The sequence below is a fragment of the Notolepis coatsorum genome (assembly GCF_963971535.1).
Source record: "Notolepis coatsorum genome assembly, chromosome: 10".
NCBI classification, from domain to species: domain Eukaryota; kingdom Metazoa; phylum Chordata; class Actinopteri; order Aulopiformes; family Paralepididae; genus Notolepis; species Notolepis coatsorum.
The window spans coordinates 87,617,013-87,642,818 of NC_140174.1; the positions used below are offsets into that span (position 1 = coordinate 87,617,013).

General features: G+C 45.0%; 1 protein-coding gene across 1 annotated transcript in view; it reads right to left on the minus strand.

The window, feature by feature from the left end:
• Window positions 1–25,806, minus strand: part of LOC311235620 (ankyrin-1-like) — a gene marked incomplete at its 5' end in the record, with an annotated part of 46,668 nt that overhangs the window by 20,141 nt on the left and 721 nt on the right. Inside the window, 13 exon segments of the mRNA XM_084323084.1 lie at window positions 2,643–3,075; window positions 5,877–6,549; window positions 15,811–15,960; window positions 16,220–16,351; window positions 17,617–17,691; window positions 17,953–18,037; window positions 18,624–18,743; window positions 18,887–19,015; window positions 21,345–21,573; window positions 23,482–23,578; window positions 25,577–25,621; window positions 25,653–25,743; window positions 25,745–25,798. Coding sequence (XP_084179210.1) covers window positions 2,643–3,075; window positions 5,877–6,549; window positions 15,811–15,960; window positions 16,220–16,351; window positions 17,617–17,691; window positions 17,953–18,037; window positions 18,624–18,743; window positions 18,887–19,015; window positions 21,345–21,573; window positions 23,482–23,578; window positions 25,577–25,621; window positions 25,653–25,743; window positions 25,745–25,798 — 2,313 coding nt within the window.

Sequence of the window (25,806 nt, forward strand, 5' to 3'; positions counted from 1 at the left end):
CTTACCCCTAGAACAGGGGTCTCAAACTCGCGGCCCGCGGGCCAATTGCGGCCCGCGGGATGATATTTTGCGGCCCCCTACTGGACATCAACGTTTAGTGTTAATGCGGCCCGCGCGCAACTGTTTGCCGAGTCGTTGCGCGAGAGTTGGAAGTTTTATTTATTTTATCACTTGTAGGCTACCATAGCGCAGGCTCATGTCAGCAACGTTATGTTAGTGACTTGGTTGAAACGTGATTCCGGAGTGATATCAAGTAAAGTGGAAGCAAATGCATCCTCGCTATCTCTCTCCTCTGCGAGCAGTGCTCTCATGCTCTGCATGTCCGGCAGCCTATAGCTTATTCCCAGCGGAAGAGTGCTGCCGAGTGCTTCCGCGTTTTCCCTGATTGGCTGCAACACGCCCCGCAGCGGAGCGGAGCGGCAGAGCTTGCGGCATTATGTAGCCGTAATCCCTGATGTTTTTCATTCGACGCTTAGCTCAACTGGCAGCGCTGCGGTCCTGCGGTCCGTTGGTGACAAGTTTGAATCCCTTCAATTTTTTATTTACATTTTTTTTAACGTGCATTCTTTCGCCGGTTAAGTTTAGGCATGTTAACTTAAGGTTAAGGTTAAGGTTAGGCATTGTTTCGGAGTTGGTTAAGGTTAGAAGGGTTAAGTTTAGGCGCTGTTAAGGAGCTGGTTAAGGTTAGAGTTTGTCTTAGAGAATGGCAATATTCTTTCGGAGTTGGTTATGGTTAAGGTTAAGGTTAGGCATGGTTAAGGTTAAGGTTAAGGTTAGGCATTGTTTCGGAGTTGGTTAAGGTTAGAAGGGTTAAGTTTAGGCGCTGTTAAGGAGCTGGTTAAGGTTAGAGTTTGTCTTAGAGAATGGCAATAGACAGCCTATTTCCGCGCTGCAGCTATCTCGCGCTGCCGTGGTCACATGGGCGTCATGGCCAATCAGAGAAAACGCGGAAGCACGCGACGCACTCTTCCGCTGGGAATAAGCTACACGCTGTCCGGCAGCACTGCCACTGTCTGTCTGTGTGTACGGGTCTGGTCCAATCACATACGCGTCCCGTCAGCGTTTTTCCCCCTCACCCACAGTCTGCGAATCAGAGGCAGAGTAGGGGAGTAGGGCGGGTCTTCAAGGACTGCATGTCGTCTCTCTCTTTCAGTTCAAGTCGGAGCAGAGTTGAAAGCGCATCTACAGTAAACTCGCTCCCAGTTTTATCTCTGTGAGATAAATGTAGCTATTAGCCTATTTTCGCCAGCAGGCAGCCAGCAGAAAAATATGGCATTTTCAAAGATGGTCAGTAAAAGAAAAGTCGACTGCAATTCAAAGGTGAATGGACAGGAAAATATGCGTTCAGCCTGAGTCCCAGCCAAGGGCGTAGCTGGAGATTCTGGGCCCCATGAAAGAATCAATTTGTGGGCCCCCAATCTATAAAAAAATGTGGGGCCCCCAATCTATAAAAAAATTTGGGGCATTTATTTATTGATGAAAACGCATAATATGGTTTTTACCTATTTTTTTTATAATACAGGCAATTATACTTTTGAGTCATCTACATTAACTTACTTTAGGATAATAAAATAAAACCATATTAATAAAAAGATAATAATAGTGTTCTCACAGCTTTGTGATAGAATAAAAAAAAAATGCACAGTGCATTTCCATAGCTGTGGATGAGTCCACTGACACCACTGAGAAGCCTGAAGAACCGTTCATGTTCTGAAATGTTATTGCTAAAGATTGAGAAGATTGGATCAGTTGTACTTTTTTTTTGAATACTTGAAACCCTTTTTTTGTGGAATATTTTATGCGGCCCAGCCTCACCCAGACTCTACCTCCAGCGGCCCCCAGGTAAATTGAGTTTGAGACCCCTGCCCTAGAACCTACCTCACCCCTGCCCACTTTGACTACCTAGGATGGCTTAGAGTAGACAACAGAGTACAGCAACTTGCAATGGGCCTGGTCTACAAGATACACTACACGACTAAGGTACCCATGTACATGTCAAAATACTTCCCAAAGGTCAGTGAATATCACGACCACAACACCAGAGGGAGCTCCACAAATCATGTTAAACCCAGATTCGGCTCAAACAAGGGACTAAACACGTTTTGCAATTATGCCACATCAATGTGGAACGCCCTACCCAAAGCTGTAAAGGAATGTGAATCACTACCCACTTTCAAAACCACTCTCAAAGAGCACCTACGGGAGACTGCAACTCGAAACTGGCCCCTGTAAATGTACAGTAAATGTCCTAACCCACCCAATAATACACAATACCCTCTTCTTGGGACCAAGTAACGTTTTGTCGATATTCCAATGTACAGTTTTGCTTGTACAGTTGTACAGTTCCCCCCACCCCACCTACCCAACCCCACCCGCCTTGAAAATGGGGGACCCTGATGTAAACAAGACGAAAGTCTTTCTCTGGTCTGCATCCCCTTAACAATTGTGTGTATTGAGCTGTACTGTACTGTACCCATTCTGCAATCTGTTAATAAAGTTTTCAATCAATCAATCAATCAAAAGGGTTAACCTGCTGGTGTGTGGCAGTGAAAAGGTTAACCTTCTGTGTATTGTCGCAGTGAAAGGGTTAAACAACTTGGCAGTGCGGCAGTGAAAGGGTTAATCATTTGGGCACCACTCACCGTCCCTCTCAGGCGCATGTCGTCCCAGGCCCTCAGCTCGGGCACTCTGTGGGGGAAGCCCAGGCCCTTCTCGAATGGCTGGGTGCCTCTGAAGTGCCCCCGCAGGATCTCAGAGTGCCCCATGTCCCGCACCGGCTGAAGCAAGGCCTCCTGGGACACACGGGACTGGTCCCCCTCCATGACGCTGCGTACCGACGACATCACGGTGTCCACGGCCTGCCTGGGTTGTTTAGGCTGCGTCCCCACCCAGGCCTGAGTCGGGTCGGTGACGGGGATCCAGCCGGGACCGCTCTGCTCCTGCAGGTAGGACAGGAAGGAGCCCCCGCTGCTGCCGCTGCCTCCGGTACCACCGCTGCCTCCGTTACCGCCGCTACCTCCGCTGCCGCCGCTTCCTCCGGTACCGCCGCTGCCTCCGTTACCGCCGCTACCTGACCTGCTGGGAGCAGAGAGGCAGGAGGAGAGTATGATGTGTATTAAACCTACACACTGTAGACGCCAATGAATACTCTGTGTACATTCCACTACATGTCACAGCGATGGCATACTTAGCACCACATAACACACGGCCAGCAAACGGCCAATTTGGTGAAACCTGCAAATTCACATACAGACATTATTCCTGTCTGTCTGTCTATCTTACATTTTACATTTACGTTTAGGTTTAGTCATTTAGCTGATGCTTTTATCCAAAGCGACTTACAAGTTCTGACAATAAGTCAGCAGGAAGGGTACAACTCTGGCAGCTAGGTAGGTAGGTAACATTGTTCATCAAACAGTGTTGAACTTGAGTGTTACAGTCTTGAGTGCATAGTAGTAGTAGTAGCATAGTATGTAGTAATATAGGCAAGGTCGATTAGTAGCAAAGTGCATAATAATAAAAGACGTACGAAGGTTAGTAGTTTTTTTCATAATTCTTTTTATTATAATTATTTTTAAATCTAGAACATACACCTTGCATGGCCTTTTAACTTACATGTTACCCAGAGACTACACTGTAAACAAGTTATCTTGCGAGCCGAGGCCAGACCCACATTCAAGACCGATGGTAGACTGACAATAAATTAAAACATTTTAATTCCTTCACAATTTCAGGCATGTGAACCCGTTTCCTGTCTGTGAAACCCTACCCGTGCCCGACGGGGCCCTACCCGGCCTGGGTATGGCTTTTTTTTTTAAATAAATAATTCGGGCTCGGCCGGGCCAGGCAGCGCCGTCTTTTATTTAAACATTTTTTTTTATTGCGCGCTCTCTATACTCATATAACTAGGGTTATAGGATAACCTTAAGTTTCGTTTTCTCTTTTGCGCCAGCTGTCATCAGAGATCAGAGAGTCAGAGCGTGTCTCTGAGTGCACAGTAGAACAGTGCTGAACAGGACATCAACGGTGGATGGTGGTGCAGCAGACCGAAGTGGTTCAATAACTTCAAATTCTTGGTTGAAGTTGGAATATAGCCAGTTGGCGAACGTTTTAATTTGTTCTTGGATGTAGCAGCTGGTTGGCGAAGTAACACTTTGAGTGCCACTCACGGCTTTTCACGGGTTTACCCCCCCCCCCCCCCCCCCCTGACCGTTGAATGCCACATCACGAGTATTCTCGTTTTTTTTTTATTTTACATTTTTTATTAGCGATCTGAAATCATATTGCATCACGCGAGCCTACCGTTGGAGATTCAGGGATCGCCGGCGCTCAGATGTGAAAAAAGCGCCCCCTATCGTCTCCCAGATGGTAAATCACCCTTTTGGAATGGACTCAATGAAAGTGAATGGGAGAACGGATTTCTGACTCCACATTTTACTTCTCACTGATGCAGCCGGGGTCTACCAGAGTTCATTCTGGAGCCTCTGTGGGTTATACTGTACACACGATGGATCAATACAATTATCGATTTTTTAGAAAGGCGATCGGAAATTGGAATAAACCATTTGGATACCATCTGACCTCAGGTAAGGAATCTATGTTATCAGTCTTAGGATAATCAGACTCGTTTTCACGGATATATAAGCGTTTATGTGATATGTGATATGGCTGTTTTGACTGTAAAAGCCATGAGGAAATAAGAGCAGCGATTATCAGCGCGCGGCACGAGCGTGCGTGCACACACATACTATCGATCATCTAGCGTTTATTTGAAAACGATTCATAAATAGGCCGACAAATGACAACGTTCTGGAATATTCCAGTAAAAGGCGATTATCATAGGCATGGGTTGTTTTTTCCGCGAAAACGGGTGATTTTCAAAATGCTATCAAACGGAAATTAAGCGATAAAAAAACAATCTGCCTTGACAATGTTGACTGGAAAATGATTCTTTGATAAGCGACGGGCAGATTAGACACATAGCCATAATTTAAAACATAGATTAGGCGATATTAACGTTAATGGTGGCATGCAAGGGGGTAAAAAGGAAAACACGGCGTGGCAGTGAAAGTGTTCAACGCCAGACGTTTTTGTTGCTGACGTCGACAGCGTGGTGAGTCCTGAATTATTTATTATAATTGGCTGCTGCGGTCGAGTTTTTTCTGTATACTTTTGTGTCATGATGATGACACTAATGTTTTAGTCTGTGTCTGCCAGTACCTCTGTATACTCGCAACATCGGATTCGGTAGCATAGCAGTGATTTTGGACTGATTGTGAGTGACGAGGCACCGTGTCAGTCTAACGCGAGCGCTGGGAAATAGATAGGCATTTGCGAAACCGGCTATATAATGCTTGTTAGTTTTCAGCGTGATATGTGTTATTTAGTTAGACCTATTGGACATTTTCGTTTTTGTTTATTTATTAAGTTAATATATAAACAGTGTTTAGAATATTTAAAACAAAAAGATTATTTAATATTTGGCTATATAATTAATGCTTATTTAGTTTTCACTATCTGTTATTTAGGTAGACCTATTGAACATTTTCGTTTTTGTTTATTTATTAAGTTCATAAAAAACCGTGTTTAGAATATTTAAAACAAATACAAATAAAAAATAAATTTTAAATCTAATATTTTTTTTAAATTTTTTTTTGGGTTTTCACGCGGGCTAGGGCTTAAAATGTTATTTACAGTCGGGCTTATTTTTGGGCAGGGCCTGAAGTTCACGGGCTCGGGCTGGGCAGGGGCTTCATTTCAAGGCCCTTGTAGACCACTACTGTGAACCCCCTTCATATGTTCTGCTCTGGCCAGAACATATGGAAATGGAACGTCAGATGGGAAATGGAAATGAAACGACAGAGGGCCCGACTCACCTGTCTCCGTTGCGATCCGCTACGCAGCTCAGACCAGGTGACTCGCTCAGCCGGGCGTACACCCTTTGCTGCCCTGCAACGAGAGAAAGCCCTTCCTCTGAGCCTGTCCCTCCTCCTTCTCCTCCTCCTCCTCCTCCTCCAGCTCCGTCTCCGTCTCCGGCAGTCGCGCTAGTGACCGCCGACGCCTCCGTGCACGCCTCTGACCCCTGACCCTGGTCCAGCCCGTTATTAAGGTTGACCCCGGGGGGGAGGTTGCCTCCAAGCGAGGCCGGCGTGGCGGTGCTGAGCGACTCAACGCCCATCTCCGAGTCGTCCTCGGCCAGATCCATGGCGCCGATCACCCCCCCGCCCCCGGCGCTCGCCGCGCTCGCCTGGCTGGCCCGACTCGCCGGCCGACCCAGGCTCCCGTACGGCGCCCCCGGCAGCCCCTCCGAGTCGTCCGCGTTGCTGCACTCCAGCGAGGAGTCCTCCACCGCCACCAGGGAGGGGCTGTTACCCGAGGGCCACACCTGCACGTCGGACATCTCCATGAGCGTGTCCTCCTCGGTGGTGGCCATGGGCGCACAGTCCAGACTCGAGACCTCCTGCCAGTAGGGCTCGGCGCCCAGCGGGGAGGGCAGGCTGTACTGCATGGAGGCGGGCGAAAGCAGCTCGTCCTGCACCAGCCCGTAACCTGGAGCGAGACAGAGAGAGGCACACTGACACGGGCCCCCCGCCTCGCTCCCCCGTCACACCCCCACAGCACTGGGACCCCACGGGGGGGGGGGGGGGGGTAGGGGAGTGCCCCTGCAGCAAGGGGAGGGGGGAGCAGAGGGGAGCCCAGGGGGCCATCATGGGGAAAAGGGGAGATAGGGGAGAGAGGGATGGGGCCAGACAATAGTGTTTGGAATACAGGTGCAAGGAGCTGAGGGCAAAAGGGAGCAAGGGCAGCTTTTGGGGGGAGGGGGGAGGGGGGAGGGGGGGGGTTGTCAAGCCAGATCAGCAGCACCGACAGTGAACGCAGCAGCGGTAGCAGCAGCACCAGACACGGCCAGGCGGGCAGAGAGGTTGACACAGTACAGGCCCAGCAGTGACTGATGCTGCTCTGCTCACTGCTGCCACCTGCAGGAAGAGGACAGGAGTTACTGCCTCCGCCACCAACCTGGGGCTGGGACACACACCTGTCCAGCAGGGACACACACTTATTCATACACACACACACACACATGCCATACATACACACACACACACACACACACACACACACACACACACACACACACACACACACACACACACACACACACACACACACACACACACACACACACACACACACACACACACACACACACACACACACACACACACACACACACACACACACACACACACACACACACGCACACATAGTCATTCATACGGTCTCACAAACAAATAACAGGCAGGTTAAATCTCATGTTCAGGCTGAATTGCATGCACGCAGGCAATTTCTTTTTCTCTTTCTCATAGGCAATCTCGTTCTTTTTCTCTCTCTCTCATACAAATACATACAAATGCACTCACTCGTCCACACGCACGAGACAACAAATAATATACGTACAAATTAGAAAACAGTTAAAACACAATTGCACCGTATACTGTATCTATAGGATTACTATTAATGTTTATACAAACACACACACGTACAGACCTCTTTAACACTTTAACTGCCGAAAACGCCGGAACTCGTCATTCCCCGCCATGCTCAAGTTGCAGAGGACGCCGTAACTCGTCTTTGATATCAATATTTCAAAAATCTGTGATCGAAATCATATTTCCCCTCCGCAGCCTTGACACACAGTGCTGATCTCCTCTCAACCCTCTAGCGGTTCAAGAGCGCCATCTGGTGGCCGATCGGCAGATCGAAACCGGATATCAACCTTTGAACCGGCAGGACTCACTCCATATGTGGTCCGGGCACTCGCTAATGTTAGAGAGACTCCGTCTTCACACAGTGAACATCGATCGGTGGAAATAACTCGAAAAAACAACATGATTTGGACGTATATACTATTATACAACCTGGAAATGGATCGGGTATTTCGACATCCCATAATGGAAAACTGTCTACTCCACGCTGATCGCCCAACGGCCCGAGGAGACTGGGGTGAGTTTTAGCGTGTAGTATTACCGTGTTCGATATAAACTGCTATGATGAACATATGAGACCCACATTAGATGAATGGTATAACGTTGCCCACGGAATTATAAATGCCCCCTCGCCCATCCGGTCAACATCAGATGACGTGTAGTAACTCCTAGAAGTACATCCAGTTGAAATTTTTTATCTCGCACAGATTCCTACCAAACTGTATTTGATCATCAATATAATGCATTTGGGGCTATAAATCACGTTCTGGAGAAAGCTGCAGAAAGAGATGAAAACATACTTATACTTTAGACCATATTTTAGTATGAATATGTGAATGAAAAAGTTTAACGTTGCTACACCATGAACAATACATATAGGACATTGAATGGGCCCTAATAATGGCAATCTAGCAATAGAATTTAAAAAGTTATAGCCCTGCAAAGAAGGGGAACTTCTCCATGTTAAATAGAGCTGGTAAGGGATGGTATATCATGAATTTAACCCATGGCAATCAAAGTGTTAAAAAGAAACAACTCAGAATTAGTTTCCTGCATCCAACTCATAATGTAGCTGCCTCAAACATCTTTTTAAACCAGTGAAATTATACACGTTCGTTACGGTGACACTGGACGATGTTGTTGAATCTTGGACTCAGGTCACTCCCAAACCAACTGAAATGCCATTTAATGCGATTCTTGTTTAGAAGATGGACATAATGTTAAGAGCTACATGTGACCTAAACAATTTGTATATGACTTACAGTACACTCAGCCCTCCTTGATAGTTGAGAGGGATCGCTCTCTTCATACAGTACACGAATACTCATGTAAAGAAGGCCCAAGAGAGATTTGATTGGTCTTTCAACTGTTGACATTTCATCGGCTGAGGCCACTGCATAATGCGATATCAGTTAACGCCACTGGAGAAGCATTCCCCCGCCTGCAGTACCGCATGAGACACAAGGGGGGCACACTCCCCCATCAGTTTTGAGTGGCAGCATTTCACAGACCAATTGAGTGTGAACTTGGAATTTGAAGATCACTCGTTATGCCACGACTGTTGATTGACATTTGAATAAGACATTTGGATATCTTTCTTTCTGCTTTGATTTCAATTGGACTTTAGCACAGGTGAACTCGAGTCATTATTATTATTATTCATTGTTTCCTGGTGAGGTACGTATGTATACATTGTGGAAACAATTTGTTAGCGTATGGCTGCCCTTCAGCTCTCGTTTCAACTAGTAACTGACTAATCGAATGTTCAGTCCTTTATTGACCTTATTCACACGGTGGCCATTTTGCTCTCATGTCATGCTCGGGTTACGTTTCCTCACACCTTGGGTGGGAGCAGGGTGGAAGGGAATCCCAACCTCAGCATGACATAAGAGCAAAATGGCCACGTGAGTACGGTCAATTGCATATAATGACCAAGGAAACAATCCGCTTTTGTTACCAAGTGTTATTATTGAGTCAACTGTAGGCCACTGAAAGTGAGTGACTCATCATCTAGACAAGACTTAGGAATATGAACATGAAGTAATGAATGGCAATGAACTGTATGCAAATCAAAATATCATTACTTTACTTTTGAGAGAGAGAGAGAGAGAGAGAGAGAGAGAGAGAGAGAGAGAGAGAGAGAGAGAGAGAGAGAGAGAGAGAGAGAGAGAGAGAGAGAGAGAGAGAGAGAGAGAGAGAGAGAGAGAGAGAGAGAGAGAGAGAGAGAGAGAGAGAGATAGAGAGTGAGAGAGAATACTGCAAAGTCCTGGGTGAAACTTGATTCATACGTATAGCTGGCAGTGAGTACTGCTGAGAGTGCAATATGTGTTAGTGACACGCTCTCTCTCTGCCTTGTAGACACCTCGGTCTCTGTCTAGATGTCCTAAAGAATGCCCAAGGACAAGGCTTGCGTCAGCAAAACAAATCCTCACTACATGTATGAGCACGCAATACGTTGCTTTGTATATTTCATCGTACACTCTCTCTCATGTGCGTAATGTCGAAGCCAATGACATGTTTTTTCTCCAGTATTTCCCATACCAATAAATGTATATAAAAAAATTATGTTATTTAAAGCAATGGTCTTCATGTGTAACAAGAAGCCAGATGATGCTGCAGAATAGAGGATGTCTCACACCCTCTACTGTATTCTACTGTACATACTGTGGGGCTGAGCTTCTTGCCACCACAGTTGGGAGTGTACACACTGGCGTACAACACATGAATAACATATTTGTTGTAACTAGCCGTTTGGAGCTGGCCTAAGTAAATCCGCAGTTTATGTCGGGGACCGCAGAACATGATTAATGAATGGCGAGGTAGTTTCTCGTCGTGAATCATAGTTTCCAGCGACAGCTTTGGCAAATAGCACACAGTCAGAGACCCTTAATTTAACTGAGACTGTTTATGAATTCAGAACATATCGGTCCTCTCTCTCCACGGGAATCAGGTGCAGGAGATGACCATGGAAGACCGAGAGGGTGGCAGAGAGGGGATGAGTGGTGAGCTGGAGAGGAGGGGATGAGGGGTGAGCTGAAGAAGAGGGGATGATGAGTGGTGAGGTGGAGAGGAGAGGATGAGTGGTGAGCTGAAGAAGAGGGGATGATGAGTGGTGAGGTGGAGAGGAGAGGATGAGTGTTGAGCTGGAGAAGAGGGGATGATGAGTGGTGAGGTGGAGAGGAGAGGATGAGTGTTGAGCTGGAGAAGAGGAGAGGATGAGTGGTGAGCTGAAGAAGAGGGGATGAGTGTTGAGCTGGAGAAGAGGAGAGGATGAGTGGTGAGCTGGTCTTCATGTGTAACAAGAAGCCAGATGATGCTGCAGAATAGAGGATGTCTCACACCCTCTACTGTATTCTACTGTACATACTGTGGGGCTGAGCTTCTTGCCACCACAGTTGGGAGTGTACACACTGGCGTACAACACATGAATAACATATTTGTTGTAACTAGCCGTTTGGAGCTGGCCTAAGTAAATCCGCAGTTTATGTCGGGGACCGCAGAACATGATTAATGAATGGCGAGGTAGTTTCTCGTCGTGAATCATAGTTTCCAGCGACAGCTTTGGCAAATAGCACACAGTCAGAGACCCTTAATTTAACTGAGACTGTTTATGAATTCAGAACATATCGGTCCTCTCTCTCCACGGGAATCAGGTGCAGGAGATGACCATGGAAGACCGAGAGGGTGGCAGAGAGGGGATGAGTGGTGAGCTGGAGAGGAGGGGATGAGGGGTGAGCTGAAGAAGAGGGGATGATGAGTGGTGAGGTGGAGAGGAGAGGATGAGTGGTGAGCTGAAGAAGAGGGGATGATGAGTGGTGAGGTGGAGAGGAGAGGATGAGTGTTGAGCTGGAGAAGAGGGGATGATGAGTGGTGAGGTGGAGAGGAGAGGATGAGTGTTGAGCTGGAGAAGAGGAGAGGATGAGTGGTGAGCTGAAGAAGAGGGGATGAGTGTTGAGCTGGAGAAGAGGAGAGGATGAGTGGTGAGCTGAAGAAGAGAGGATGAGTGTTGAGCTGGAGAAGAGGAGAGGATGAGTGGTGAGCTGGAGAGGAGAGAATGAGCGGTGGGCTGGAGAGGAGAGGATGAGATGACGTCCTGACCCTCCAGATAGAAAGACAAACAGGAACACAAAGAACCCAAAGCCAATTATATAGATATACTGTATATATATAAAGAAATACAGAGGAAAAAACACATACACGCACACAAAGACAGACGCGCACATTAAAACACTGACACGTGATGACACAGATATCGGGGAAACACACAAGACACTTGAAATACAAGGGAAATAAATACACTGACACACACACACACACACACACACACACACACACACACACACACACACACACACACACACACACACACACACACACACACACACACACACACACACACACACACACACACACACACACACACACACACACACACACACACACACACACACACACACACACACACACACACACACACACACACACACACACACACACACACACACACAGAGAGACTGAATGCAGCATTCACAACAGACTGTGAGCACATGTAAGGGAAGCTATCCAGTAGCTATTCCCCTGTGCTACAGTCACACAAAGACACACACACGGTGAAAGTAAACATACAAACAAACTACCATGGGTCACATGGGATGTACATAGAATCGAGGGACATATAAGGACATAAAAAACTGGTCACAACATTCATACATGAACGGAGCAGTCACAAATCACAGTTCTAAACAAAAAAAAAGGTTTTTTCTGCCTTTTTTTTCTCTTTTTAATAACCCTCCCCCATAGAGGACAGAGTATCGAAGAGGACGAGACAGTCTGTATACAGGGGTCATGCTCAGGTCATGCTCAGGCACGCATGCTCGCGCAAGAGAGAGAGAGAGAGAGGCACGTCTGTCCGTCGAGCAGCGCCGGGCGCCGACAAACACAGCGGTTCCGGACCGCTTCGTCTCGGGCTCCTCCTCCTCCCTGCCTCCCCACCTCCCACGCTCAACACCTCCTCCGTGCAGAACACAGGTGTGAGCAGGTAGGGAGGGACGAGACTCACATGCACATGCAGACAGGCAGGAGGGGAGGGGTAGAGGGGGATGGGAAAAAAAGAAGGGAGGGAGAGGAGGAGCAAGAGGAGGGAGAGAGAGAGAGAGAGATAAGAGAGACAGAGAAGGTGTAAAACAGAGCGAGAGGTGACGGGGGAAAAGATGGGAGGAATAGAGAGAGAACGAGAGAGAGAAGAATAAAAGGGGGGGAGATGGACAGAAACAGAGGGTGAGAGAGTGAGAGGGACACCCCCCTCCCCCCTCCTCCCGGGGTGTGCTGTATATACGGTGTGTGAGGGGGTTTTGGTCACAGAGCAGACGCTTAAAAAGGTGTGTTTTCAAGAGTAAAAAAGTCAAAAGGAAAAGGTAAAGGCTTAAAAATGCACAACTTGGTCGTAAAAAAAATAAAAATAATGATAATATAAAAGATGAGGGCCAGAGGTCAACATGAGGTCAGCATGAGGTCAGAGTTCGGAGAGGAGGAGTGAGAAGGAGGAAGAGTAGGGCGGCTGGGCTGCAGATGACATGTCCGGAAAAACACAGAGAGAGAGGGACAGATAGTAACAGGGAAGTAAGTACGGGCCTCCCGGGAACACCTACGGTGTACTGGCACCCACATCCACCGCCCCATGCACACACAGGCAGGGAGATGTCCCCTCACAGAACCCTGGATCCGGGGTTAAAGTCTTCTTGCTCTCCAAGTATTTATCAAAATCTGATCCTCTAAGTTGTAAACGGTGCTAAATATACCTCGGAACGTGAATGACACAGTACACTAGTGCTATGAAAAATAACTGAGCAGTAAAATCTTAAATATTAGTATTTGTTACACCTACATGTTAGGCAGATACTTAAATATATATACTGTATATATATATATTTTTTTATACTTTTATTAGTATAAAAGCATTTTGATAAAAAAGGGGCAAAAACCAGACTGGTAGGTCTGAAGGGTGTAGTCGAACTTACCTAACTAATCTCTCTCTAGACGGTAAAACCTTCAAACCTCTTATTATATCATACTGTAAAAACATCATCTTCGTCTGGTGATAAGAAACTGGAAGAATCCGTCTAGTGTCTTTGAGTCATAATTCGGTGCGATAAATCATAAAAATCTCTTGAAACCCATCTTTGTAACCACCGTGCGATGAGCGGAAGACACAATACCCGGCCTTGGTGCAGGTATTGTCCTGTGAAAGCGTGACCACCTTGTTACACAGAGCATCAAAGGAAAGGCCTTTGGAAGGCAGGTAGACAGACAGAGAGACAGACAGATAGATAGGTTGACAGAATAGATACGATAGATAGATAGATAGATAGATAGATAGATAGATAGATAGATAGATAGATAGATAGATAGATAGATAGATAGATAGATAGATAGATAGATAGATAGATAGATAGATAGATAGATAGATAGATAGATAGATAGATAGATAGATAGATAGATAGATAGATAGATAGATAGATAGATAGATAGATAGATAGATAGATAGATAGATAGATAGATAGATAGATAGATAGATAGATAGATAGATAGATAGATAGATATGGTAGATAGATAGATAGATAGATAGACAGACAGACAGGCAGGTAATCAGATTCACAGCAGCTGTGATCTGAGCATCTTCCTTTTAACCCTTTGTCACTCATGGTCATGTCTATGCATGGTTACATCACCAGGATGTGCTCCAGTTTTCACAGTGAGGAGGACCTGGTACCTGCTGGGACGACCTGGGCTACACACAGAGCAGACAGGGCGGGCCAGTGCTCTACAGTGAGGGTCAGTCCGGAGGTAAAACTGGAGACAATCTGATGTAGCATGTAGGAAGGAAACCATGAGGCAAAGCAGTAAAAAGACTGAGGACCGCCAACTGGCCGGGAGGCCAGTGACGCTAAAGTATCATGTATCATGTATGACAATGTGCTGTTTTACAGACATCAAAACAAACGGTATCTTATTCACGGTAGTATACTTCTTAGGGAAACTAGTTTTGGCAGGTTCATATGAACAAAATGACACCTTTGGAGAGAATACGAAGCTCCGCGTTGGTTCCGGACTCAGCGAGGCGCGCGGGTTGGTAGCTGAACAAGTCAGGCTCCCGTGGCGATGCGTGGTCGTCTGGCTGCTGCGTGTTGTGTATTGGCAGTGACTCAACTGTGTGTAGGCAAGTCCGCATTCATTTTCAGTATACTGCCATAACGCTATAGTCTATGAAACATTTCTAAATCATGGATGTATTACATCTTTTTATTATTTGTATCCACTTTTTCTCCTTATTTTTTCTATTTTTCTCCCATCCCAATTTCGTGTTTCCAATTCTCCCCTCCCCTGTCTTGAACGTTGCTAGCATATGCCCCCCACTGGTCGGTTGTAGGGAGGATAGAAGCCTTGCATAACGTGTCCCCTCCGGTACACGAGGAGGCAGCCTGTCACATCTTTTCACCTGCCAGCGCGGACTCTCATTGGCGAGGTGTAACGTGTGGGAGGCTCACACTACCCCCGCCATTTCCTGGGCCTGCTGTGCAGGCGTCCCCAACCGACCTGTGGGAGTCGCTGTCCACAACGTCCAGATTACCACCCATCGACTTCCCACCCGCTGACTCTGCCAATTGAGCCAGCATGACGGCCGGCCCAAGCCGGAGGCAACGTCGACAGCCAGATTCGAACCCGGTGTCTCTTGCGTTGGTGACAAGCGCAATGTCCGCTGCGCCACCCAGCCGCCCTGGATGTATTACATCTTATTACATTTCATAAAGGTGCATGTATAAATGTTATAAATGTAATTTTGAAATCTACTGGATGTACAACATCAAGCAAATAACACTGACTGGATCTCTGAAATAGAACTTAGAACTATTCCTGTACCAGCAATAAACCCAATGTCCCCCATACAATTCATTATAAAAGAACATTTCCGTTTCCTATTTTGTCTAAAACTACCCAGTCCAGTCCACTACAGCAGCAGTGGTAGGAGTGTCCTGAGTCCTGCTCCAAGTTGCTGTGGTAAACACCTGCAGGAGTCTGCTTTGTGGCAGCTTTCATACAGAACAGTATTCACAGGGGAACAGGAAGGAGAAAGAGATGGAGGTAACAGATAATAATACAGAGAAACAACCGTAACAGTATGGCTGGAGGGAGTGTGGGGGGTAGGGGGGGGCGAGGGAGAAGGTATGCTTACTGGAGAGAAGATTCCGAGGCAAGGCGAAGACTGTATAAAGGGGGGGGGGGGGGGGGGGGGGCTGCATTTTGGGATGGTGGAAGGGGGTCTTACCATTGCTCAAAGCAGGGGAGAGGTTGTCCCTCTCATTGTGTCTGCGTCTGGTGGGTTCTCGGCCCCTCCCAGACTGGGGAGGCTGCCCCTCCAGCATGGTCACGATGTCCATACGGTCAATACTCTTCAGAGCAGTGTACAAACTCTCCACTGCAACGAAGACGCATGACAAAAGAAAGACAGCAGCAGCGGATAGGCAAAGGGGGAGAGTGAGAGGGAAAGAGAGAGAGAGAGAGAGGAGCCGAAAGCACGGGTAGAAAACCAAACGTGAAATAACAGATAAGAGTCGGGGATTCCCCCGAATGATTAGGAATAATGTGATGTTTCAAAGCTTGATATGTATTTTGTTTTTTAAGTGTGGTAGAAACGCCTGTAAGGGAAGATAGGATCTCACTTGTCTTATACTCACTCTTGGCCCTCTTGCCCTCGCGGGTGGCCCACAGGTTGAGCAGAGCAGAGCTCTGCTCCAAGAGAGAGTTTGGATTTTCCACGCGGATCTTATTGATGTCGTCCACGCTGAACTGAAGCTCTCGCGCCAGCTCTGCGTTGTAGCCAAAAGGACGAGGGGAGAGTAAGGCAGAGTACGAGGAAGACACGTTATATCTTTTTAGTCTATGACCCGTGCCGTTATGATATATATATATATATATATATATATATATATATATATATATATATATATATATATATATATATATATATATATATATATATATATATATATATATATATATTAGTGCTGTCAGGCGATTAAAAAAATTTATCTAATTAATTACAGGATTTGTAATTAATTAATCTAATTAATCGCATTTTAATCGCATAACCATTTTATGCCTGATATTCTATATTCTATAATCATATTTCAAATTGCATGTGTCCGGATGGCAGAATTCAGTACTGTATCTACAAAACCTTCTGTTTAATCATCTTCCATCTATTAATTTGCTTAGATTTTTCAGGTCTGGTCAATTTGAGCATAGTGTTATTCACAGTCAAAGATAAAAAAAAAATTATTGATATTCTCATTTGGTTCATTACAATTTACCCAAGCCTAGTAACAGACACAGTATTTCTGACACTGGGAATACATTCCCTGAGATCCATAGATGTCCCTAGAATCAGATACCAAGAACATGCAAATGGACCATATAAAAAAAGTCTGTAATGTGTATTCTACGTTCTTATGGAATGAATGAGATAAAAAAAAAAGTTATTAAAAAAAAAAAAAAAAAAAATCTTTTTTTTTGTAATTAATTTTGAGTTAATTTTCATAACGCGATAATTTGCTGTGTAATTAATTAATCTAATTAACGCGATAAACTGACAGCCCTAATATATATATATATATATACAGTCCTGGTGCTTGAAGAAGACACCCATAGGCTGCACCACGCCACTGTCTATACAATTGCTGTGGTGTAGCACTGTTCAGCAATCGCTGTGTTATTGTTTCGGCTGCACAGAGGGGCCCGTCTCAGTGTTTGTTTCATCTCACAGGCTCCTGGTAGAAAATAGATATTTAATAAATATTTAAATGTATTTATAAATATTTGGTGTTTTGTCTGGTCGTTATGTTCTAGTTTAGCTAAGAGAGAAGCAGGTGAGAAATATATTCACCGGCAAATTTTGACCCAGCAATATAATTGGGCCAAGAGCCTGAGGCTTAATCGTTCCTGCAACCAAGTCACGGCATTGACCATAACCCCCCCCCCCTCTCCTGTTCTGTTTGCTTGTTCGAAGCACCTGGACTGTACAGAAACATAAGGGCAAACGTGGACCCAGCCACACACACGCTCATTCACTCACCAGCCCAGCTCAGTCCCAACTGTTCTGCAATCAAAGCCATCTTCAACTCTGTTCTTTCCATGGCACTCATTGATGCTGCAGAAACCAGACCACAACTGACACTTTAACACCTGAAGCTTGTTAAAATGTAAAGTTGTGATTATCACTGCATAGTAGGGCTCATGGAATCTGAAGTGTTGGAATTCTGCTGTGGACCGTGTTGTATAATCATACCTAAAGAAAATTATAATTGCAACGTCCACATTTCTTATAAAATGCCATCATTCAGCAGCTCCTCACATAATCATGAGCATACAAGCAGAACAATTTGGAAGATGAAGAGGGAGAGCCTCATACCCATAGCAGGCTCATTCAGCGCACTGTATCTTTCCCTTAGTGCCAACGGGGTCAAAGTTCGTCTCCTGTCCTCACTCCCGACCATCTGGCGAAACACAAGCAAACACCTCTGAAACCTCAGCATCTCAGGTGAGGTTCTTTACCTTGATACATGTGGGCATGGTAATGTTCTTTACCTTGATACATGTGGGCATGGTAATGTTCTTTACCTTGATACATGTGGGCATGGTAATGTTCTTTACCTTGATACATGGAGGCATGGTGAGGTTCTTTACCTTGATACATGGAGGCATGGTGAGGTTCTTTACCTTGATACATGGAGGCATGGTGAGGTTCTTTACCTTGATACATGGAGGCATGGTGAGGTTCTTTACCTTGATACATGGAGGCATGGTGAGGTTCTTTACCTTGATACATGGAGGCATGGTGAGGTTCTTTACCTTGATACATGGAGGCATGGTGAGGTTCTTTACCTTGATACATGGAGGCATGGTGAGGTTCTTTACCTTGATACATGGAGGCATGGTAATGTTCTTTACCTTGATACATGGAGGCATGGTGAGGTTCTTTACCTTGATACATGGAGGCATGGTGAGGTTCTTTACCTTGATACATGGAGGCATGGTAATGTTCTTTACCTTGATACATGGAGGCATGGTGAGGTTCTTTACCTTGATACATGGAGGCATGGTGATGTTGAGGTTACAGAGGACAGGTTGACTGTCCTCATACTTCGTGGACTTGCGCAGGAAAGACAGCAATCCAGTGGGATCCTTACTGCTGTCTCTCACCTTTGACACACAAACACAAAGGTAAAATGTAATCCACACACACGCACAACAACAGAGAAAGGGAGAGGGGTCTGAGGAGAGTGAGACACACACACAGGTGACATTCTAAAGATAGCTCTGTAAGATAAAGGACGGATCAACACCTTGACAGAGACGGGGAGACGGTTGTCTCGGAAGGCCTGGAAGCTGAAGCAGCGGGGCTGCTGGGTAGCCTTCCTCACCGGAACCAGATTCCCTGAACACTCCAAGTGTAGTGGCATACCCTCCATCACCTGCAGGGGGCGACAGCAGCATCAACCAAAGTTGAGAAGACATGGACAGCAGCACAGAACAGCCCCCCAAGAGGCGCGAGGAGGTATTTACCATGGCCTTAAGTAACTTAACTTCTCTATAGGCCTATTTGCTGACAACGTCATGATAAATATGTGTGCACATCTTTCGGGCAAAAAGGAATGTATAATCCTGGTCAGAACAATGGGGCAGACTATGATATATTAGCATTTGTTAGTCATGCTAGCAATCTAAACAATCAATCCATGCCAAAGCTAGATATGTGAAAGGTGAATGACATCCAGCTGTTTTGGTATTGCTGATTGGCTCGAACACGGTATGTTTATAAACAAGAAACACATCTATACTGAAGGAAGTCTAGGAGAAGGCAAGATGATGTGAATAAAAGATCATGAGATGTTCTCACATGATGTGATATGTTATGTCATATGTGTGTATGTATATGCATGTATGAGTACCGGTAGGCCTATATACAGTAGATGAGAATGAGAGAGCAAGCAATGAGATTATTATAGTCTTGTGGGTGTCATATTCATTATTTTACTCACTCAGAAGAATTTGATATTACCTAAACATAAAATCCGGGCCTTTTATTTGTTAAACTCTTTAACAAAGTTGTTGAAATAGTCCAACTTGGTTTCTGTTTACTGGGGCTGACATCTTGATTAGAACATAAAATCTGTTATTTTCAATCCAAGTCGCATTCGAAAGAAAAGGTGTTGAGAAGTTGGACACAAGTTGAAGTATATACATACTGTATATATATATAGTACAAATAAAATTGTTGAAATAAAAACGATATTTATATATCTTTACTATATACTCGTATATATATATATACATACTGTATATATTAGTGCTGTCAGGCGATTAAAAAAATGAATCTAATTAATTACAGGATTTGTAATTAATTAATCTAATTAACCGCATTTTAATCGCATAACCATTTTAGGCCTGATATTCTATATTCTATAATCATATTTCAAATTGCATGTGTCCGGATGGCAAAATTCAGTACTGTATCTACAAAACCTTCTGTTTAATCATCTTCCATTTATTCATTTGCTTAGGTCTGGTACATTTTTGCACAGTCAAAGATAAAAAAAATAAAGATTTAATTGAATTGATATTCTCATTTGGTTCATTAGCCTAGTAACAGACACAGTATTTCTGACACTGGGAATACATTCCCTGAGATCCATAGATGTCCCTAGAATCAGATACCAAGAACATGCAAATGGACCATTTAAATTTTTTTTTTAAATGTTTATTCTACGTTCGTATGGAATGAATGAGATTAAAAAAAGAAAATTTTATGTTGAGTAAGTTTTCATAACGCGATCATTTTCTGTGTAATTAATTAATCTAATTAACGCGATAAACTGACAGCCCTAGTATATATATATATATATATATATATATATATATATATATATATATATATATATATATATATATATATATATATATATATATATATATATATATATATATATATATATATATACATATATGTATATAGTCAAAATATATATATATATTTTTTAACATTACAATATGACTGTATGAGATTGTATGATGAGTAGTGTGACAGTTTGATTTGACTATATCAGTAGAGGTATTCACCATCCTAATAGGGCCTTCAGTAATTCATCTTCTCACAAATATGACAACTTGATTGACACTTTAATTTGACTAGAAGCTGTTTACCATCCTGACAGGGCCTCTACAGTAATTAAACCTCTCACACAGGTACGACACTTTCGACTCGTGTCAGTATAGACCACCGCAACACTTCCGGTATTCTGAAATCATGGGATGGAGCGGGGGGAGAAAATGAATGAATGTGGATGAGAGCCTTGATATTAAGTGGTTGTAGCTACGGCTGTGGGGGTGCTGGAGACACGATCCAATCTCCTGAACACGGAGCGACCAATCCCAAGTCAAACGGCACCTACTCCCGAACTCCACGTGCGCAGATTGCCCACGGAGTCTCTGGATTGTCCAGAGATATAGGTTCATCAATCTGCGCATGCGTAGTTCGGGAGTAGGTGCGGGAAAGTGACTATAGCTCGGCCCGAGAAAGAACCGATCAACTTGGGATTGGTCTCTCCGTGTTCAGGAGATTCAGGCGTATATAAAAGTATATTGGATCGTGTCTCCAGCACCCCCACAGCCATAGCTACAACCACTTGATGTCAAGGCTCTCATCCACATTCATTCATTTTTTACCCCCTGCTCTCTCCTCCATGAGCTCAATGTAACGCGGAAGTGCAGTGGTCTATGATTGCTTGACGCCCCCGCGCTGACCTCTATGTCTCTGCTGCGGGCCACCTCTGTGAAGTTCTCGTGCTGCTCCAAGGTCTTATCCATCTTGTCGTCGGTCATGCAGTAGCAGCGTAGGCGTCCCTCGCGGAGCTCGTTCATCTTGGCGAACACCACAAACTTGGCCATGTAGGGCACGGCGGACAGCTCCCGGTACAGCAGGTTGGCGAAGGAAATGGCCTCGGCTGTCCGAGGGCAGTCCGCCAACCAGAACCTGAGAGGAAGCAGGAGTATGCACTGTGACCACGCCAAGGAAACTATAAAAGAAGGAAGGGTCATCATCATCACGTCACTGTGTAGCACGTGAACGCACATTGGTGGAAACCTTCAGTTCAGTTCGACATTGAGTTGAATGGGATCAACCACCTCATTTAAACAGTTTATTACCTCTGAATGTCAGAATCATCTGCAATTTGTTACATTGTTGACTAGCTAACGTTTGATATATTGGTTGATGTTTGATATTTCCTCAGATAGTTATGTTTTGAATTTTGAATACAGGCTTCAATAGAACTGGCACCAAAGTCTGGTGCCAAGCAGAGCAGAGAACGCTGGTATTCTGTTTCCTTGAACTACACACGGAAGCATTGGGCCAACGGGAGTCCACTGACGAGGCATCACAACTTGATACGAATTAGAATGTCAAGACTTTCCCCTGAGACTTTGAAGATGTTATTAGGAGTGTCTTCACTGATGTTTTGAAGAACTCTTTCATTTGAAATCCTTCAACGTAAAGGCTAACAGCCAATTGTCGGCTAATGGACTTCACATTTGCTGGTTGAATGAGAGAATACTATCTTTTTAATGGATCATTTGAGACTTCAAATTCTAGCTGATCTTCAGGGAATGATTATATTTTATGAGATTAAATAGATATTTCACTTTAGTAGAACTTCAAAAATCAGCAGTCTTACCTCTGTCTAAACTCTAAAGTGTGGAATCAGCTGCCGGGGTCCATCAAGGCCTCAGTCTCCATTGCTGCCTTCAAGGCCAGCCTTAAAACCCATTTGTTTTGCTCTGCCTTCCAATAGGGCCTGTTTTTTAATCTGCTCCTATGTTTTGTTTATTTAATTTAATTACATTTTATTCATTTGAAATGTTTTTATTATTATTATTATTATTATTATTATTATTATTATTATTATTATTATTATTATTATTATTATTATTATTATTATTATTATTATTATTATTATTATTATTATTATTATTATTATTATTATTATTATTATTATTATTATTATTATTATTATTATTATTATTATTATTATTATTATTATTATTATTATTATTATTATTATTATTATTATTATTATTATTATTATTATTATTATTATTATTATTATTATTATTATTATTATTATTATTATTATTATTATTATTATTATTATTATTATTATTAAATTCATCTACACCACCATTCCTCTCAGGTGGTTCCTATGGCTCCTAGGGGACCTAATCTAAATATCATACTTCTGAAGTATAAACAAACTACTGCTGTTAAGACAATTCAATAAACCAGACAATTCAAAGTCAACTGTATGTGTTTTGGCATTTGATTGTGTCTTTAGAGACCTTTCTGACCTTTGAAAAATAAAAGCAGATCCGGTCAATTTGAGTGTGCTGTGTCTCTTTGCCTTGTGTTAGGGAGTGTTAGGGAGTGGTTACCATGGTTACCTGCTGCCTTGCTGGAAGACAGATTCTAAACATTCTGTGAGAAGTTAACAGTTGGTCAAACTACACCTCAAGTGAGAAATAGTTCCAATACTCATAATTAGAAAATGGCAACATCAGCTCAAAAAAACAAGTACCATTGACTCAGACTCAAAAATAATATTACACATAATAATATGACTGTATTGTTATAATTCAGAAGTATTATATTTAGACTCCCCAAAATTAATGGAAGTGAATGAGGAATGGTGGTGTTGACCGTGGACCACAGGGACGGCGAGAAGCTGGTCGCCAGCTTGTAGATGACTTTAGATAGAGGGAAGGCTGTGGCTATTTGACAAGTACTAAAGTGAAATGTCCCTTTTTAAGGATCGGCACTAAACTTGGGACGCCAACCGTGAAAACGGACGTATTGTGCCGTGTCACTCGTCATGCTCACTGCACTCACCGCGCCGACACGTTGGTTGTGAAACTCGCACACTCGTCGGAGTACATGAGTTTGGTGGTGCCGGTGATGTCCTCCCATTGGGCCGGAGCCGTCCCACCTGGGCAGAGGGAGCAGACAGGACTGATTAACCCCCCGCTGTGTCTCACGGTGTCTAGGGACAACAACGCCACTCTCATTGACCCTGTTCACACGGTGGCCATTTTGCTCCCATGTCACGCTCAGGTTGGGATTCCTTTCCACCCTCAGTGTGAATACAGTCAGTTTTAGACTAAATCAAAAACGACAAGATACATTTTCTCAGATATGGCTGTAGGAAAGCCTGCTAATAAGACTACTTTGTTCTGTAATAGCCTTCATATGTTGTTGTTGACAGGAAAGGGTAATTGATTCATGCCTGTGTAATCGTTCAGTGTGATGTGCCCCGATCAAGTGTTGCACTCTAGTCTTCTGATAACGTTACTGACCATTAAGAGTTCTCTCCCTTTAAGTGAGCAAGCCGGTCTCCGTGTTACTGCCTGACGACTACTTCGTTCTGTACCTGCCTTTAAGAGTCCCTCCCCTTTAACGTGCACAAGCTATTCTCTGTGTTGCTGCCTGATGGTCGGCTGCTGTAGCAGTAATGTCCGTCCCTTTGGGATAACGTGTGCGTCAATGAACGTGAGTACATTACCTGTGCTTAGTTCTGCCTAATCCATTCATTCAGCTTACTCTACCTTTATAGTGCGTCTCCGCTGTTCTATTCCTGTCGACGTCATTCCCTCTGTTATTGAAACACCGCGCCGTTAGCTTAGCTACACGTTAGCCAACATACGTTGCCTGCAAGAGATGCTGCGTGGTTAGCTTAGCCGCACGTGAGCTAGCTTAGGCTATATAACTCACTCACTACTTCTAGTGAATAGAATGTATCTTTACACCTGGTTTACAGTCCACCTACCTATACTGTTTACATGCACTGCATGAGTAATTCCCCTGCATAGGTTATGTAGGTTATATATATAATAACTCCGGTTAAGTGAATGTCTTGGTTAATAGTTGCACTGTATTGCTATGAATATCATTGTAGCTATAGACCACATGTTTATGACCTTATGTTTATGTACGCCACTACTGTGTTTACTAATGTATACTGTATTGTATCACTACTGTGTTATTAATGTATACTGTATTGTATTCCTCTGTAGACAACCACACACATGGAAATATCCCAACCACACACACCTTTCTGTTCCCAATAAAAGACAATACCTGCAGCACGCCTCTGTGACTCTCTAATAGGAGTTAAAACGCCATAGTGTCCGCCAGCTCTATTAAACGCAACCGTGGAGGCCCTAGCCCTCCGTTTCAATGGCTGTTATCTGGAAAGCAATCTTTTGATTCACATACTGTAAACTACACTGTGAGTTAGACCCCCCCCCCCCCCCTGGGTGTCCTGGCCTCCACTACACTGTGAGTTAGACCCCCCCCCCCCTGGGTGCCCTGGCCTCCACTACACTGTGAGTTAGACCCCCCCCCCCTGGGTGCCCTGGCCTCCTCTACACTGTGAGTTAGACCCCCCCCCCCCCTGGGTGCCCTGGCCTCCTCTACACTGTGAGTTAGACCCCCCCCCTGGGTGGCCTGGCCTCCTCTACACTGTGAGTTAGACCCCCCCCCCCCCCTGGGTGCCCTGGCCTCCTCTACACTGTGAGTTAGACCCCCCCCCCCCCTGGGTGCCCTGCCTCCTCTACACTGTGAGTTAGACCCCCCCCCCTGGGTGGCCTGGCCTCCTCTACACTGTGAGTTAGACCCCCCCCCCCTACCTATGACGGAGCAGAGCAGCCTCAGGCTGGTGGTGTCCCCCCCCCCCTACCTATGACGGAGCAGAGCAGCCTCAGGCTGGTGGTGTCCCCCCCCCCCTACCTATGACGGAGCAGAGCAGCCTCAGGCTGGTGGTGTCCCCCCCCCCTACCTATGACGGAGCAGAGCAGCCTCAGGCTGGTGGTGTCCCCCCCCCCCCCCTACCTATGACGGAGCAGAGCAGCCTCAGGCTGGTGGTGTCCCCCCCCCCTACCTATGACGGAGCAGAGCAGCCTCAGGCTGGTGGTGTCCCCCCCCCTACCTATGACGGAGCAGAGCAGCCTCAGGCTGGTGGTGTCCCCCCCCCCTACCTATGACGGAGCAGAGCAGCCTCAGGCTGGTGGTGTCCCCCTCCCCGGCGTCCCGCGGGCTCTCCTTCCAGGACGGGGGCAGAGGGATGCACAGGCCGATGGGCCGGTGGAACTTGCGCCCTCCGCGGCTCTACCGTAACCACAGGGCTGAAGTTGGCCTGGTTACCCAGCAGCTTGGCAA